The 16982-nt window shown below is 43.8% G+C and overlaps 3 protein-coding genes across 3 annotated transcripts; all 3 read left to right on the top strand.

The window, feature by feature from the left end:
- Positions 1 to 1624: 1624 nt before the first annotated feature.
- LOC6617416 (membrane steroid-binding protein 1) lies at positions 1625 to 2602 on the top strand. Its single transcript, XM_002041705.2, has 2 exons — positions 1625 to 1789; positions 1847 to 2602. Exons 1-2 carry the CDS (start codon positions 1759 to 1761, stop codon positions 2419 to 2421), a joined length of 606 nt encoding a protein of 201 aa, XP_002041741.1. The 5' UTR covers positions 1625 to 1758; the 3' UTR covers positions 2422 to 2602.
- Positions 2603 to 7702: 5100 nt separating this feature from the next.
- Positions 7703 to 9792, top strand: LOC6617415. Its single transcript, XM_002041704.2, is given in 6 exon segments — positions 7703 to 7864; positions 7919 to 8206; positions 8287 to 8944; positions 8947 to 8986; positions 9039 to 9410; positions 9477 to 9792. Coding segments are annotated over 6 exon segments (1836 nt in total).
- Positions 9793 to 10892: 1100 nt separating this feature from the next.
- Positions 10893 to 13017, top strand: LOC6617414. The gene has a single exon (XM_002041703.2). The coding sequence runs from the start codon at positions 10957 to 10959 to the stop codon at positions 12976 to 12978; it is 2022 nt and encodes a 673-aa protein (XP_002041739.1). The 5' UTR covers positions 10893 to 10956; the 3' UTR covers positions 12979 to 13017.
- The last annotated feature ends 3965 nt before the right edge of the window (positions 13018 to 16982 follow it).

The following is a 16982-nucleotide window of genomic DNA, read 5'->3' as shown; positions in this document are numbered from 1 at the left end:
ATTTGCTTTAATTAACTCGAATAATAAGCAGCATCCGCATACTTTGTACTGCTCCTTCTGCCGGAGCCTTTTTATCCTGTTCGTGGGCTTATGAGCTTTGGCAGTTTGTGGTTGAAATTTTGTGATTCTTTTTTTTTTTTTGGCATTCGGATTTCCGACATTTGCCAAAGCAAATTTCAGCGGAGCGGGACTAATAAGCCAAACAAGAGACAGTGGAAAGGGGGCGGCAGGAAAAGGGGCGCGGCTGGCAGACAAAGTTAATACGACACAGCTGCCCTCGCGGTTGGTGGGCAATTGAAAAGTTTATTAATAACCCGCAGAACGGCAGTGGCAGCCATACGAACTTTAAAGAGACTGCTGCTCTTTTTTTTATTTGTATGATTTTTATTTTTAATTAAAAGAAGGCAAGGCTGAGCGGTAGCGAGTGCGGTCTAAGGGAAATGTAATTACATTTGAACAGCATGCGAAATATGTTTTAATTTATTAAATTAAAATAAGCGAAAAAGAGCCGGAATGAAGGAAAAACAACAAGAACACAACAACAGGCAAAGGAAGCAACCAGCCGCAAACCGAGTGCCCGAAGCAATTCGAACCAACGTCACACGCGGCGTATGCGTAATGTGCTCGCAACAAAATCAACGTTATGCAAATTTTAATGCGAGCATAAGGCGGAAACGAAACGGCGCTACGCTTGCCAGTTTTCTCCTGAATCCAGTTACGAGAATCGCTAGGGTATCGCCAGGGCATGATGGTGCTACACATAGCAAGTCATCCAAGCTGACCACATAAGAAAATTGGATAGAATATAGCACTTATGTTGTAAGTGTGTCACTATAAACATAATAAATAAATACCATAACTCACATAATATTACGCTTAAAGTATTGCCAACATTTCAGGGCTCAGCGTAATTCATAAGGCAATAATGTCATATTTTATATTAACTACTATTATTGGAGCTCAATTACCGAAAGAGCCACAACAAATCAATTTCAGCTTTCCGAGCAATTGAGCACTCCGAGGGTATCGCTTAAATCCGACCCAAATCAGCGCAGGACTTCTTCGTCCTGGCAGTCGCCCTGCAGTTGTACTTGTATTTACATAAGCGTCCGTATGTATTTCTCGCAGAGCACTCGCCTGGCGCAAAATTACACTTTGTTGGCGAGACACACACTCACTCACATGCTGACACGCACACATCGTAGCGCAAAAAATTGTAATGAGCTTATTAAGTCATATTAAAGTCCAAGTACAGCCAATTTGATAAAAACAGCAACTGACAGCAGACTGGCAATGTTTTCATGTGACATTTTTTACGATAGCATTTGGCATTAATGGTAATAGCAAATGGGGTAGACACACGCTGTAGCTATGTGCGATACACTCGAAGAAAATCCATATTTTAATGAGTAAACATCAAAACGGTTGATTTGTGTCTTCAGCTTGTAGGCATAAATAGAAGTTGAAGAAATATGTAAATAATAGGTATCCCGTGCTACATATGAATAGTAATAAATTTCTTTAAGTGCATGTAATTTATATGACTGATGTAAATGAGCTTGGCAGCAGGTGGCTTAACATTTTTATTCGCTCCGCACTGCGGTAAATTGTTGTTAACTCGGCTTAATTGAGTATAATCAAATTGCCGCTGAGTTTGCACTCGAATATATTTCGACTGAACTTTCAAAATTCAAGAAATGCTGAGCACAAAAACAACTTAAACAGAGCCAATATATAGTTTATAGAAAAGTGGTAAAAATGCCGATACTTGGACAAATGTTTTCTGCAAGTAAGTAAAGTTATTAAGTAGTAGCCAATTACTCAACGCACTAACATCGTCCTGTAGAGCTGGGTCCCAATTTGATGACAGCCTCCAAAGTGCTGAGAAGTCCCCTTGGCCAGGCGTTAGTCTCCTTTTTGGTGGGCTACTTTGTCACCACAAAGTTGTCGCAATTTTATGGCAAGTTCAAGAGGGACACTGAGAAATCCGATGAGTCGACGCAGTACTTGGACAAACCCCCCAGGGCGGACAGTGAGCCAAAGGACGCCAAAGGACACGATATCGTCCTGCTCACTCTGGAGGAGCTAACTGCCTTCGATGGCTCGAGTCCCAGTCTACCCATTTACACCGCTCTGAATGGCCTCATATACGATCTGAGTCCGGGCCGAGAAAAGTTCAGCAGTCACGGCCCCTACTCCCTCTTGGCCGGTTGCAATGCCAACAAGGTCCTGAACATCGCCTGCAGTTCCATGGGCGTCTGCGCCGCGAACGTAATACGTCGCTGGGAGCAGAGCCTAAGAGCCGAATTTCAAGTCGTAGGATATTTAGTCGATGCTGGTATAGATATTTTTGGTGGGAGTCCGGAAAAACATGCAGATTCGGCCAAAGGGGAGCAAACGGAGCAAAGTGATATCGTTTGAAATGCTGTGAATATCCCGTTTTCTTTGCTTGGCAATAAAATATTATTCACAGAAACTAGTAACTTACTTCCAAGCTAACTGAAGGGGATATTCAGTGCAACCACGGACTAAAAATGCTTTTTGGAAAAATTACATGTAACTTGTAGCTTAAGCTGTAGAATAAACTAAATTATTAAAGATATTTTTTAGCTTCATGGGCGAATGTTTTGGGCTGCCTAACAAATGGTCGACTATTTCATTTAGAATCTCCTCCTGGCCGAGATTAAATTAATTCTGCCCTTCTTTTTTGCCGTCTGACCGAGCTTTTGGCATTTGGAAAGCCGGAAAGTTTTTCCGCCTTTGTCTTCCGCCTTTTTTCCCCAGCGGTTCGGTTCGACAGGAAAATATCGACAACGGGAAATGTCGATAACAACAAATTGTTTGTCGTGTTTTCCTTTTTACTTGGCACTTTTTGCCCATCAAGCTGTTGACTTTGTCAAGTTGTCGCCGAATTTTCAGGGCTTCGGGTGATTCGGGTTTCCCATTGTGTCGCTATGTGTGTTGAAAAACTTTGCGCCAAACACGCAATTGACTTAAATTGAATTGAAAGCTGAATGGTGAGAGCTGAAAGCCAAGAATTGACAAAGCGGGGGGGAAAGCAGAAGGAATGCCGTCAGGTGCTACACAGCTAATAAAATCAAAATTACTTTTTGCAGCGCAAAGTTTCGGCAGTCGACGTGCTTAAGGAATTTAAAAAAGTTGTCCAAAAATTGTTAAGCACACACTTCAAATTCAGTCAAATGTGCAAAAGGACAACACACACTCGCTCCCAAGTAGCAAGAACAACATTTGGCAAAGTGTTATTTGAAGTGTCGAATTTGATCAAGCGCAAAGGTGACAAAAGGGCTCAAAAGTTAACAACAACTAGGGCGGCCAACAATAACAAGTGGAAATGGTCCTTAAAAGGTGGCGAAATGGAGGAAAGCAGCAAGATGGAAGGACAATGTCCTGGAGTGGCCCATTTGCATAAATTGTTCGTACTTGTTTCAGCTTTTTATTTGGACTTAGTGAAATCTGATGGCGATTACCCAAGAAAAAATCCATTATGCTAGTCAGAGCATTTAAAGTTTTTAAACATTTAACATGCTGCTTTAATGGATCCTTAATATTGATGATGACAATAACACGGTTAAATTACCCTTTTGAAACGAATTAACTGAATAAAGAATACATTCATGTTGGCAATTCATTATATGTTGTAGCTCCTTAAAATAAATTTCCAGTTAGCCACGCCCCGAAACTTGGCCAGTTATGGTTTGCCATATAATTGGTGGCAAACTCTGAATTTATCACCATCTGGTTGTCATGTGCAAACGATGCTCTAACCCCCACTTCGCCGGGAATTTGGATGGGGAGACCTCCCTCCAGTGTCATTCGTTCATTTTAATGTTTTACGTGACCCATTCGAAATCGAATCGAATGACTCATTAAATGCAGAACGGGCCAAAACAGGTGGTAGGGCTGAAATCGGGGGGAAGGTGGCCATAAGAGATGTGTTCTAGGTGAAAGGCAATTAACCATAAGAGCTTATGTCGTGGAACGTGCCTAATTGCTGGAAAACACTAGCCGAATCTGGATTTCGGTGTTTGCGCAGGGAAATGCAAATGTCTGTGTGAGTGCGGCAAACAATTAGTTTTCCAATTTCGAAACTAAAATGTTGGCAAACAACACAAATTAAATTCGCTCAGCTGCATTCCGACTTTCCGAAGGAAGGGATGGGATTCTCTTTCTTTGCGGCCAAAGTTTACTTTGCTCTTTGCCATTCGCTGCTTGCGGGAGTTAAGTTAATTAGTTTTCATTTATCTAAAGTACACGCTTCATTACATAATTTAACAATTCATTAGATTGAGCCCGGCTTCGTGGTAATTGAAAAGCGCGTCACGCTCTAGCCCCCAGATTTTCCAACGCCCCGGATCGCCACGCCTCCTCCGCCAGCCTTGCACATCAGAGAACGCCCCTCATTTCGCAGTCTGGTTTTTATGTTCACTTTGTTATTATTGCCGCCAGACAATTGCTAATGGTCGCTGTAATTATCATTAAATGGTTCGCTTTCTTTTAATTCTTCACCCGTTTCTGCTTCCACCTACCAATCTCGGCACTTTTATCCTTTTTCCCGGGAAGTGGTAACAATGGCTGTGGCCCAACAGCTGCTGGCTACATTTCGATGTGTTTGTGAAGGGATTAAGCTGCACTTGGCTCCTTAATTTGATTGCATTCGAGAGTGATTTGCCATTCATGGACAATTATGGGTAAGTGGAAATGTGGAACATCCAGCAAGAAAATTGTAACTGAAGTGTAAAGGGATTACTCGGGGCTTAACTGAATCCCCAAGAAGGGTTTTAATTCATTTTACAAGAAGTTTGCCAGTGGTTTACATCCATCAGAAATAACTTAGATAAAACGGTTTCGTATTCCTATATAAGACATCGAAGTGAAATTTTAATTACACTTGTTCTTCAATTACCACATCATTAGTAGCTTGCCATTTGGTTACACTTTTCATTTTAATAGAAGATATAGGCAAGAACGCTTTGCAAAGGAGGTACCTATGTTTTCCAGCCTTTTCTTCTATTTTCCGTAGAAAGGGGCTTAAATTTGGCAACGAGCTATGCGACAAGTCAAATGTCATGCAACCACTTTGGCAATAATTTTCGTTTTTTGAGGGGGCTCTCGAAACATTTTGATGTTTCGCAGAGTCAGAATTTGATTTACAAATGGCACTGGGCTGGCCCAGAATTGGAGGCCCGCCCGGTTGTCCAATGGCATTTTGAATTCATAAATCCATGTTGCCCAGAATGACACGAAACAAAGCAAGCGAAACGAAAGCCGAGCCAGTTTTGCCCCATATATCAGGCTTAATTGCAATTCAGGGCCAGAAGGAGTAGGCCTCGCAATTTGCGAGCTTTTCAGTTGACCCACAGCCATTTTCCAGGCGATGTCTAGACTGCGCCAACCCCAGCTGCCCCGGACTCGCATTCCGTTGCTGCGAATAAGTTTCCAGGCTAAACTCCGGCCTGGCCCATTAAAAGTGGCCACAGACTGGCTGTCTCGGGTGCGTTATGCGAGTACTTTATATTCAAAAGTGTGTAATTTGCAAAAATGTCGGCCCGGGCTCCACCGGCATCGCCACCAGCGACTCCCAGAACACCAGCAGCTGTGCTCGTCACATTAACCTGATGCCAACGGGAAAAGGGCGGAAAAAGCTCGCCAAGTGCGCAGCGGACTACACTGAGAGAAAGTCTACCTAAATTCCTCAATACTACAGCCATGGCTTACAAATTGCGCACCAACTCACTATATGGGAAATTTTGAACATAATTAGTTACATTTTTCTCAGTGCACTTTCTGGGTTCTTAGGCTGACGGCTTTTTGTAGGTCGCCAACGCGTCGTCCTCGTCGCTTTCGCGTTGTTTCTGGTGTTGTTGCTGTTGTCGTCGTCAGGTCGCGGTTAATTATGTTTTTTGTATGTCCTTACGCATACCAAGGACGCAAAGGACGACGTTTCTCCTATGTAACGATGTGTGCGTGTGTGTGATTATCGTCTCGGATTTAATGCTCACTTTGATGTGAAACATTGCTAATTTGGCTTTTTATGTTCTTGTCGGCGCTACTCATTTCCCCTAACTCGGTCCTGATTGCTGTTATTTTTGCCCCGCCCTATGGTATTTTTAAAGCCGCATAAATGCTGGCGTCCATTTTTCTTGGCCTACGTTTCAATTATGAGTATGTTAAACAGGTGTAATATGTCAGGAAAGATTGTCCATAGAATGACAGAAGGACTTAACGAACAGTCCCAAAAAACTAAACTGGAAGCGTATTTTACCATTGAGCACGCACCTTTTAATACCCGATATCCAGACCCATGACCTTTGACACCGACAGAAAACCTACGAATACGGCTTATCCCGTACTTAACTTGGCAATTTACTTCAATTTCCCCCTGTTCAAGTGGATTCCACCTTAAAGCAGCTTTCATCCATTAAGCTGCCAGGGAGACTCCAAAGTTGGCGTCGTTTCAATTAATCCTTGGGGAAAAAACATTCTCCGCTTACAAAGTCAGACGATTTTTTTGTGCCGGGGCAATTTGTGAATTGTGAAAATTGATTTATGGCATTTTTGCACAGGCATCTCACATTTCACTCTTCACTTTTCACTTTGCTGCCGATGACAGCCGACGCACAGCAGCCAGGTCAAAAAAAAATTGAAGTCAGCACGGTGGAAAAAAGTAAGGGATATGGCAAAAAGTACGGCTAAAAGCTAAAACAAATGGCAGACATAAATCCATCATCATCAACATTATCGTGATGGCCGAGAAGCAGCCAAGCGTTTGAACAAATTGACTGCAAGGAATTCGGGCTAAGAAAGTGCAAAAAACGAGGAGTATAATTTAGACAAATATTGCTCATACGCAGTGGTGCCCATTAGGGAGCAGCTCGGGTACTTAATTTAAATAAATGGAGACGGAGTCTACCCTGTCCTCACACTTCCCCTAATAAATTGTAATCGACTTAATAGAGTGATTCATCTGACGGCAGCAAGTTATTACAAGTCCCAGCCACAAAACCAACTGAAAGTTTAATAACATTTATGGCCGCTGGCCAAATTAAGTGTAGCAGCATCATACATTTGCACACACAGAGAGAGTTCATTTCAAAATCTACCCGAATGGGGTGTAAGATTTCACCCTTGGCCAGCTGCTGATAAATTGGTTTCATCTCAAAGTTTGGTCCAGTCCGTCAGTCCATCTGTATCGCAACTGAAATCCACTCCTCGTTCGCTTAGTTTCGTAATTTACTTACGAGAGGGCAAAAGCCAAGACCAGATGTTTGACTCTACACTTTAACCAAAATGTTTTGCCGCACTGCGGCGAACAATAACAGCAACAGACCCAGGCTAAAATATGCAAACAAATGGCTTAAACTGTTTTTAACCCCCGGGCTGACAACGAAATTTGCAGAATTTACTGACTATGACTGCGTTCACGCCACTAAAGCTATCCAACTGTTAGTTTCTAGTGCAAGTTTGGTATAATGCACAATATAAGCAGCAAGGTTTCTGTTCCCCATGGGAATGCTTTCGAATTTGACAGTATTTTTTAGCTATTCGATTCATCTTCATTATGAAACAATTGATAGCCCAGAAGGGCAGTAGCCGAATCTGGCAGATAAGAGCCCCAGAACTTATAATACAGCTGTAAACTGTTTAGTTGTCTAAAAACATCGGATCGAGAAGCTCTGAAGTAATGAATGCGAGATGTACACTTATATTCACTTTGTCCACGCTTTTGGCCATTGGGAAAACCGCACATGCCCGCACTTATTATTTAATGGGCGAAGAAGACAAGATCCATTTGGACAAAATTTTTAGGGAAATTGATAAATTAAATAAGCTGACAAGAGTCGAGGTAAGTCAGCTTAATGTTCTTCTGTTCGTAATATTAATCTTACACCAATCCCAGTACACATATGCTGCTGCTTATTCCATTGCATCGAACAACCATGTAAACGAAAGTGCCGCCGGTGTTCCTCATATATTAGAAATGTTTAAAACATTTAGGTGGATTTCGAAGCATTACAAGAAAATGAGACAATTCGAGTCAGCTGAGTGGGAGAATTTTACACAACTGAACTTGGCTGAGGCGCAGGTATTTACTGGAGACAAAGGGAACCTTCAGTCTATGGAGCAAATTTACTTGAAATTCTTTGGAAAGGATGATCTCATCAGTCGGATGGCCTTCTTAAATCAGGTAATAATATAACACTTTGTGTCTGCCTTTAAGGAATGAGAAACCTTTAGCTTCTATTCGCTCAATATGTTTGAAAGCAGTTTCACCTCTACACCTGCAAGACGCCGCAATCGCCACAGCAATTTCTTTACTTCATTTATGTGAACTACATCATTCACGAACTGAAGGCGCACGCGTTGGTAGAGTGGTCCTGGCTGTTGCTCCGTAAATTTGGACGAGGGGGATCCGTCGAGGAGGAGCAGGCAAGCCGGGCAGCTTACAAGCGACGGACAGAGGGCACCCTACCGAAGATCAAAGTCCTGATGAGCCAAGCAGAGCGTTCCGTGTGGCGGTGTGATCCCCAGAAACACCAATCCGGGATCACCTATGAGGAGGTAAACCGCCTGCTGCAGGGTTACGTGGAGAATGAGGTGGACCTGAATAGCGATGGAGCCTGCAATCATGACTGTGGCTACTACAACTCCGCCAAAAACGAGGGTTGCTTCGACAATAAGTTTTGTTCCGAGCAACCAAAGTGTACGGGCGGAGTTCACGATTGTCGCTTTGTGGAGTCAAGTATGCAGATTTGTCAGGCGGAAAAGAACTCTAGCAGGCGGTACGAGTTCATAAAGTACGAAAGTGGTCTTGTTCATGGCAATGAGAAGCCTTGTGCCTCGTGGTTGACCAGTGCAAAGAGTTGGAATCGGTGGCTTTTCATGGAATGCAGCTACTGCCTTTGCTTGTGCGATGATCAGAGTCCTTCAACCTGCGTCCTGTGATCGCCGATGTGGATAACAACAGGTTAGTATACTGCTTATGTACATTCAGGCTATGTCCAATCTGCACCTTACAGGGTAGTGGTGGGGCTTCGATTTGTGAAGATCAATCGAATTTTCCACCTGCAAATTCAGGAAGGTGAACTTCTGCCCCTTGGAGCCATCAACGAGACCACACTTCTGTGGAAACCCGTGGATTCGTACTCCATATCCGACAAGGATGTGTCTGAAAACGTTGACTACCATACACTAACCTACCAAAAACGATCCATTGATCTGGGTGATCTGAATGCGAAAATAAATTCAGTGGTTACCGGCCTGCGATTCCGAGTGTTTGGAGCCCATCTTCAACTGGAGGCCCAGTTCACGGCGGTGGAGTTTGAAAGCGGAAAGCTCATCGATCCGAAGAAGACCAGCCACTGGATCTCCATGGGCACCGATCAGCCAAGGTAAGTATCTACAACAATTGGGAAATTTATGTGATTCATAGATGCCATCACTGACTTGTCCTGCAGGGAGAAATTGCCACTGATGGACGCCCAGGTATCCACTAAGTCCTCAGTGCTCTCGATACCTTACCCAAGTGACAATCAGTTCATCGAGTTCACCAACACCGGCTTCATCCAGGATGCTGCCCAAAGAACGGTGCCCTTCATCGATATTCAGGACGTAGTATCGGAGCCACCGGTTCCACTATCAGGAATCGGCATTTATTATAAGGGTCAAAATGGCTACGGTGGTTTCTTGGCGCCTCGACTCATTACGTACGATTTCACCTCATATGTTCAGATGCCAACATGGGAATCAATGCATTTCAAGGATACTGAATGATTTCTTTCAGTAAGTGTGAACAACATTATAATCATGTGTCTTATCAGATGTTGTGGTCCAACGTTTCATTTCCTAGTAAATTCTTAAATACATTTTATAAACAGATTCTTTTATATTTTCTATGGAAAAAAGATAGCAATGTTTGCAAAACATTCACGGTGTAAGAAGAAGATGATAACTCTATACCCCATTGTACTTATTTGTCAATGATTTGTTAATAGAATTCTAATTAAATATTATTCATATACTTCCGAGTTATTTAACGGCAAGATTACTACTGCTAGTTATTTTAAAATCAGAACTTGTTGGATGCACGTCATTATTCATTTGGCTTTCATACGCCAAAAATAATATGACAATGTCGCCAGCAGGTTTGACTTTAGTCTGACCCTTAGGAAATCAGCTCCGCGAACCTTAACCCTTGTCGGCCTCATTCCGTTAACCCCTTGAGTCAGCAGCAGTTGGCCAGAAGCAGTGGCAAAACTCAGGATCTGAACCAAAGGACGAAGAGGAGAACATACTTTTTTGTCGCATGCTCCGCGCGCATTTCGACTGCATAAAATATGGAATTAAATTGCTAGCCAACAAAATGGCGCCTGGGGAAATGACAAAAATATGAGACAGGAGCGCAGGATCTCCATCCTTTTCCGCCACTTTCCCCCCAAAGCTCTTTTGGCACTTTGTTGCGAATTCTCCTGACGCTGTCGAGTTGATGACTTGCAGCTGTCGCATTTCTTTTCAGACTTTAGCAACTGCAGTGGAACCAAACGAAACGACTGTTGGCACCTGGTTAGCCACCAGGTGGATGTGGATGAGGATGTGGAGGCGAGAAATGGCATTTTATTTGACGGCAAACATTGCGGTACCGCGTGGAAAGTTCCCATCGCACACTCTGCGAAACTCGAAGTTTTCCATAAAGGTACTTGCTATTGAAAAAGGAAAGGCATATACATGAAGGATTTGTATACCCTTAACTTGTGTTAAACGTTTTCAAATAATAATAAAAGCCCTTGCGCGAATAGTAGTTTAACCCTATCAAATTCTACTCACTCCTCGGCAAGTCCAAATCCAATCGTAGTGAGCATTGACATTACCAGCCTATTAATTAACTTTTTTAAAATTAATCATCGGTTATCCCTAGTCCGTATCCTATACCGCTTAGATATGGGCGAAAGGAGCTTTCGAAAGCTAGTCTTGGGCGTGATCCTGACGACCATCGTCCTCTACGCCCTGCTGTTTTTGGATACGCAGTTCTACGAGACTGGCGGAAAAATACATAATGCATTCTTTGTGAACACCGACGGATGTCGCATTATAGCCATGGATGTGATGAACCCGACCATTGCCAAGTACACCGACTGGGAGTGGGAGGACAAGAGGTTCTATCTGAAGTGCACCCATCAGACCTGGTTCCGAACTGAGGTGGCAAACGGGGATTGGTACCTTAAGCTGTCCCGCGACATCGACAGAATCTTACAGGAAAGCGATCTGACCCACGACTGGCAGATAAAGTGCTATTGGTTCCGGATTAAAATCAAGGGGCGTTGGAGGGTCAAGATATCCAGTCGAACCATGTTCCCTTTGGAGTACCCATATGCCCTGAAAATCCCCAAAGGACTGAGGTCCTTGCGAGTCAAGTGCATGAATACTTTCACAAACAAAACCTTGCACGATGATGCACATTTCTTCATCCAACCACCACCTGAGAAGTTGCTGAAGAAACCTCCGGCGACCTTGAAGTATTGGGATGGGAAGAAACACTCGAGCGGCGCGACTTCACCCATTTCTGTGATGATCTTGGGTCTGGACTCTGTTTCGCATCTCAATTTGCTGCGCCAGATGCCGAGGACCGTGCGCTATATGCGCCAGAACATGTCGCAGGTGGAGTTCTGGGGCTTCAACAAGATCGGCACCAATACCTATCCAAACTTGATAGCTTTGCTGACGGGCCTCAGTGCGGCAGAGTCCGAGGCTTATTGGGTGCGGCAGGAATGTATGGATAACCTGCCGCTGATTTGGAAGGAGTTCAAGAGGGCCGGCTACAATACTAGTTTCGCCGAGGACATGGCTATATACTCCATGTTCTACTTCGGCAAGCCCGGATTCAAGCGTCCGACCACGGATAACAACTTGCACGACTTCATGGTGGATCTCTATATAAAAAGGCAGGCCAGTTCCGTATCAGATACTCATTGCATGGGCGAAAGGGCCTTCATGGATATCCTCTTGGAGATGAACGATAGGCTGCTGCCCCACACGCAGCGCTATCCCTTCTTCTCCTTCTACTGGTGGGCCAATGGCTTCCACGAGTTCTTCAACTCCCCCCGCCTGGCGGATGGAAGATTCGAGCGATTGCTGAGGAGCCTCGACGACGCCGGCATAACCAACAACACCATAATATTCTTTATGTCGGACCACGGCTTGAGATGGGGTCTCTTTCGCAGTAGTTTCCAGGGTATGATAGAGGACAGTCAGCCGTTCTTGTCCGTTATGTATCCGAAGTGGATGAGATTTAAGTACCCCATGGCCATGAAAAGCCTAGTTGGCAATGCCCACAGCCTGGTAACCACATACGACCTTTACGAGACCTTGAAGCATATCTTGGATCCAAGTTCCTTAGAGGATACGTGCATCACGCAGAAGACTGAAGAATTGTGGAAGCTGAAGGGTTCTCAAACCCCCCGGGCCGTTAGTCTCTTCTTACCCATTCCGCCTTGGAGGAACTGCAACACTTCCCACATCCCGAGTAAGTTCTGTCTGTGCCACAAGCAGATTTCCATTCCCGAGAGCAACCGAGTGGTGACAAAATCGGCCAGCATTATCATCGATTACGTGAATCAGTTGATGGCGGAGTACCCCGTTTGCATACCCCTTCAGTTGGACTCGATCGAGAGTGCCTATTATGCGGCTCCCCAGAGGGACAATGACTTCTACATTGAGAACGGGCACAAGAACGTGTACCCCGAAAAAGGACCCTTCTGGAAGAAGCAAAAGTACGAGGACAGGGACATCGTGGTGCGATTGAAAGCAAAGCCGGGGAACGCCTACTTCGAGGGCATGACCCGCAGGCAGGGCAGCAAGCTCTCCGTCGTCGGGGAAGTGGTCCGCATGGGGGGCGAAGGCAACAGGAACAACGACTGCATCGATAATCCCCTGCTGGAGCCGTTCTGTCATTGTGCACTATAGGTTTTTTAATTTCACAACAAATAAATAAAGATCGCGCTACATTGCTTACTCTTTACTAAGAATATTAGTTGCTACTCCTAGAATTAAAGATATTAACTTTTAGAAGCTTGGCGAGCATCCCTTCAGCTGCACCCAAACTGGCTCAAGGCCAATCCTTTGGGGCTCATCCTAAACGAAGAAGTGCCGTCAATAAGTTCTGGATGTGGCAGCAGCCCCACCAATTATCTGTGAGTTATAACTTTTGATTTTGCACGTCGAAGTTCTGCCAATTAGTGGCCCCTGCCGCCGGGCAAGTCTTTAAAAGTTTGCCGCATGACTTGGCAGATGCCAATGGAGTGGACCACCGGCGGGCGGAACTTTGAGGGATATATGGGATGGGTGGACGGTATGCAGGTGGTCCAACTGCGATTCCGAACTAATGGCATAAGCCGCTTATGTACCATGCACTCGCACTCGCAGTTTGCTCTTACTTTTAACCCAATCACCAGCAAAACTTTTTTAGGATTATGGCAGACTTACGCAGAGCACACTTATGGAGCCGGCGAAAGAGACAGATAGAGGGTGCGAGACAGAGAGGGGGCGAGAGAGCAAGAAGCGAACGCTTTATAGTTTCAATATTTGCTTTGTCCTGTTCGGGAAAAATCCCCTGGGCACATAGGGCAGCAAGAGCTGCACGGATTTATAAATGGACTGGCAAACATTTGGCCAAAACTTTAAGCGGAGAGAAGAGTGAGAGCCAAATGTTTGCTCCGTTTTAAAAGAGTTGAGTTTTATTGTTTTTGGCCAATTAGTCTTGCGCTCCAACCCGTCTCGGCAATCGTCTTGAATCTCTCCCCAAGGTGTCCTTAGCCAACTAAATTTATATACCCTTGCTCCGGGACATCCTTGGAATCCTTTGGCTTTGAATCAGCCTGAGAAGCGTTAAATATGTTTTATGGGGGCCATAAGACTTGAAGTAGAATAGCTACGTCTGCTAATTCAGTGAATTTGATTGGTAATTTCATCAGAAACAAACTCCATATAAAAGGATACCCTTGTAGTTAAAAATTCAAATTCAACATTGGAATTTATTTGATTTCTTGCATTTAATATAAATATCATATAATATATAGGGTACTCACCGCTTCGACATAGCATTTTCCACTTGGCCTTATTTTCATTTTGCGTGTGAAGCTGAGAAATGTAAGATAGCCGGCGAAAATTCCGTTTTCCGAGCTTAAGTTGCTGCTAAAATGATTTATGTGCCGAGTTTATTTATTGCACCTCGATGAATACAAATTTAAATGTTTCGCCAGGAAAATTCAACCGTAGAACTCAGCCGAGGTAGAGAAACATCCGGATGAAAAAAAGGGATAATCGAATTGAAAAGGGAAAATAGAACTGGAAACTCCCAACTAGAACACAAAATGCATTCAAAGCTTCAATTGTTGAAATTTCACAAAAAAAGGTATATGTGCTTATATGGATTATGTTATTTATGGTTGACTGCTGAGGAATGGGATCAGCAAACAACGAAATTTATAGATATAAATCTGCCAAACGGATGCTTTGTTGGGCACAAGAGGATTTTGTGCACTCGCTTGGAAGGATTCAGCTCCTCTTTAGCCTGTTCAAACAGATTGCGAATAATGCGAATTGAGTTATGCAAGCAGAAACAGAACGATTTTTGAGAAAGTGAACCCGAACAGACTAATATATCGAAGTGAATTTCCTGATCAGCTCAACCTGATTGCTCTGCTGAACTCAATTTGAATTTGATTAATCCAACACCAACTCAACACCACTTAATTCTGCCTAAGTACTCTGTCCTTGATTAACTCACTCCGCAGCAACATCCTTTTATACATGGATTCCATTTTCATTTAACTATGTTTAGCAGCTAATGCAATTAAATAGTTCTCTCTAATATGACAACCTCAAATTATTTTCATCTGTTATTAGAAAACAACACAAAGAAGCTGCAAGCCAGGACACAAAGGATAACGGACGCAGACAACTACAACTAGAGTGAGCACAACTGAAGTGGAGTTGTGTGTGGTCAGGATGACCACAATAACCACAGCAGTTTATAAGGATGTTGGAAAGAGGACCATGTCAGTGGATACTTTTATAGGGGACAAACCTAGGGACGAAGTAAGCCAGACATTCCAGACCTTGCACCAAGCCACAGATATCAATAGAGCAACTAATTGTCCAGGTTACATACGGAATGACCCATGTGATTGGTCGAACATTTTCAATATTTCCTGAAAACAGCAGTTTCCCACTCCCAAATGATTTTCCCAACGGAAAACCCAAGAATTTTCCACCTTCCCTTTGTTTTCCGGGCAATTCCAAACAATAAGTTGCCATTTTACTGCCGAATGCTTAACCTTGTCCTCAATCGTAAAGGGAGCATTCGACTCCTGTTTTCCTTCGCTTTTCCTCCAGATGTTCCCCAAGATTATTTTCACCATTTTCTTTGTGGCCTTTGTTCCCTAGAAAAGAAAAAATTGCAGAGAAATATGGGGAGCTGTTTTTGTGGGCTGGAGCCTAATCAGATATTTACGCCCCAGGCGGTGGCTCAAAGTAGAAAAATATCCAACGGAACACCTTCAGTACACCGAGAGAAAATGTGCTTAGAGTGCATGAGAAAAAGCATGTGAATTGAATTCATATAGTGGCATTTCTCGCAGTGAACTCGAATTACGTTTGAGCTTTGGGGCTTCGATTCTTGCTGGGTGTTAAAATAAATGAGGAGCATTTAAGGCCAAATCCCCATGGCAGACCAACACCATCCGCAGTCCGAATCCGATTGGAATCGATATGTGAGCCCACTGCTCCCATTCCCTTTCCCATTTTCCCTGTTTCCTGGGAAATCCGTTTCCTGTCAAGCTTTCACTTAATTGGCAGCATTTATCAAAAAATTTCATTGAAACAATGCTGGCAAATTCTGCATAAAATTGAGAGTGGTGGTTAGCGTGAAAATGAAGGCGCAGTAGGCGTGGCATAAATCCTCAGACATCGTAGACATACATCTGCATCAGAACGTGTCCAAGTAGGAGAAGCCCAGAAATCAGGTCGCCAGGTCCACTTTCTCCCTCTCAGAGCTCCATTGTGTGTTCCCAGTTTGATGTGTTGTGTGTGGAAAAGAAAAGTGGGAAAACGGAAGGTTCTGGGAGAAAGAAAAGTTTGTAGAGCATTTCACTTGACCTGCTTGCCCGATTGAGATCCTCGAGCGCAAGTGGTGAAGGGAAATGGTATGGAAACCGTTCGAGGAGCAATAAAGTTGCAGAGCATTTTCATTGTAGGCCAAGGCAAATATTGAGTGATGGTTGAGGAGGGGCGGTAAATCAAACTGCAGACATACCCTCTTAATTGACCCCCTCCTCAAAATAATTATCTCCCATTATGAGAGTGGAATTAACACTCAATGCATTCGAGGCGCCTTAATCGCTGCTCAACCGCAATTTTCGTCTCTCGAATATCCTTCTGCTCTCCCCCCGTAATTTCACTTCCGGTCCAATTGGCAAACCTCGAAAACGGAAGGATATTGCGCCTACTGCCGAAATGGGGGCGTGGATAGATGCTGCTGGTATTGTTAATGAAAGGGCAGTGCAACGGGCTTCCTGCTGCACTTCCACATATGAATAATTTATCGACATTCACTTCGATATGGACTTATATAAGGTTTTGGGCATTCCAGCAGTCACAGCAAAAATGCAAATATTAAAACTGTTATGAGTGTGAGTGCTCCTTTCCCACCCTTTAATTCTCTCTGCTGGCGAGTCCTTAATCCCTGACTACCCTTCACTAATACGGGCTATGGAATTTTTGGGGAGCTGTTATCCCTGCTGGTTTCCTGTTTCCACGCTCTCTGGCATATTTAAAGTGTTTGCAAATCACGGCTATGGGAATTAGCAGGGGGTTAAATGGAAAAGCATAGATGTGCTCGGGGATTTCATCTGGTCAGCTGCAGCATTCTGACCAAAGTGGCAAACATTGGTATGGACAAAAGGACGAAG

The sequence above is a fragment of the Drosophila sechellia genome, chromosome 2L (assembly GCF_004382195.2).
Source record: "Drosophila sechellia strain sech25 chromosome 2L, ASM438219v1, whole genome shotgun sequence".
Lineage (NCBI taxonomy): Eukaryota > Metazoa > Arthropoda > Insecta > Diptera > Drosophilidae > Drosophila > Drosophila sechellia.
This window is presented reverse-complemented; position numbering and strand designations above follow the sequence as displayed.

Coding starts and splice junctions, on each gene's coding strand:
- LOC6617416 (XM_002041705.2), top strand. CDS start 1,759: ATGCCGATACTTGGACAAATGTTTTCTGCAA. Junction 1,790..1,846: donor TGGACAAATGTTTTCTGCAA/GTAAGTAAAGTT, acceptor ATCGTCCTGTAG/AGCTGGGTCCCAATTTGATG.
- LOC6617414 (XM_002041703.2), top strand. CDS start 10,957: ATGGGCGAAAGGAGCTTTCGAAAGCTAGTCTTGGGCGTGATCCTGACG.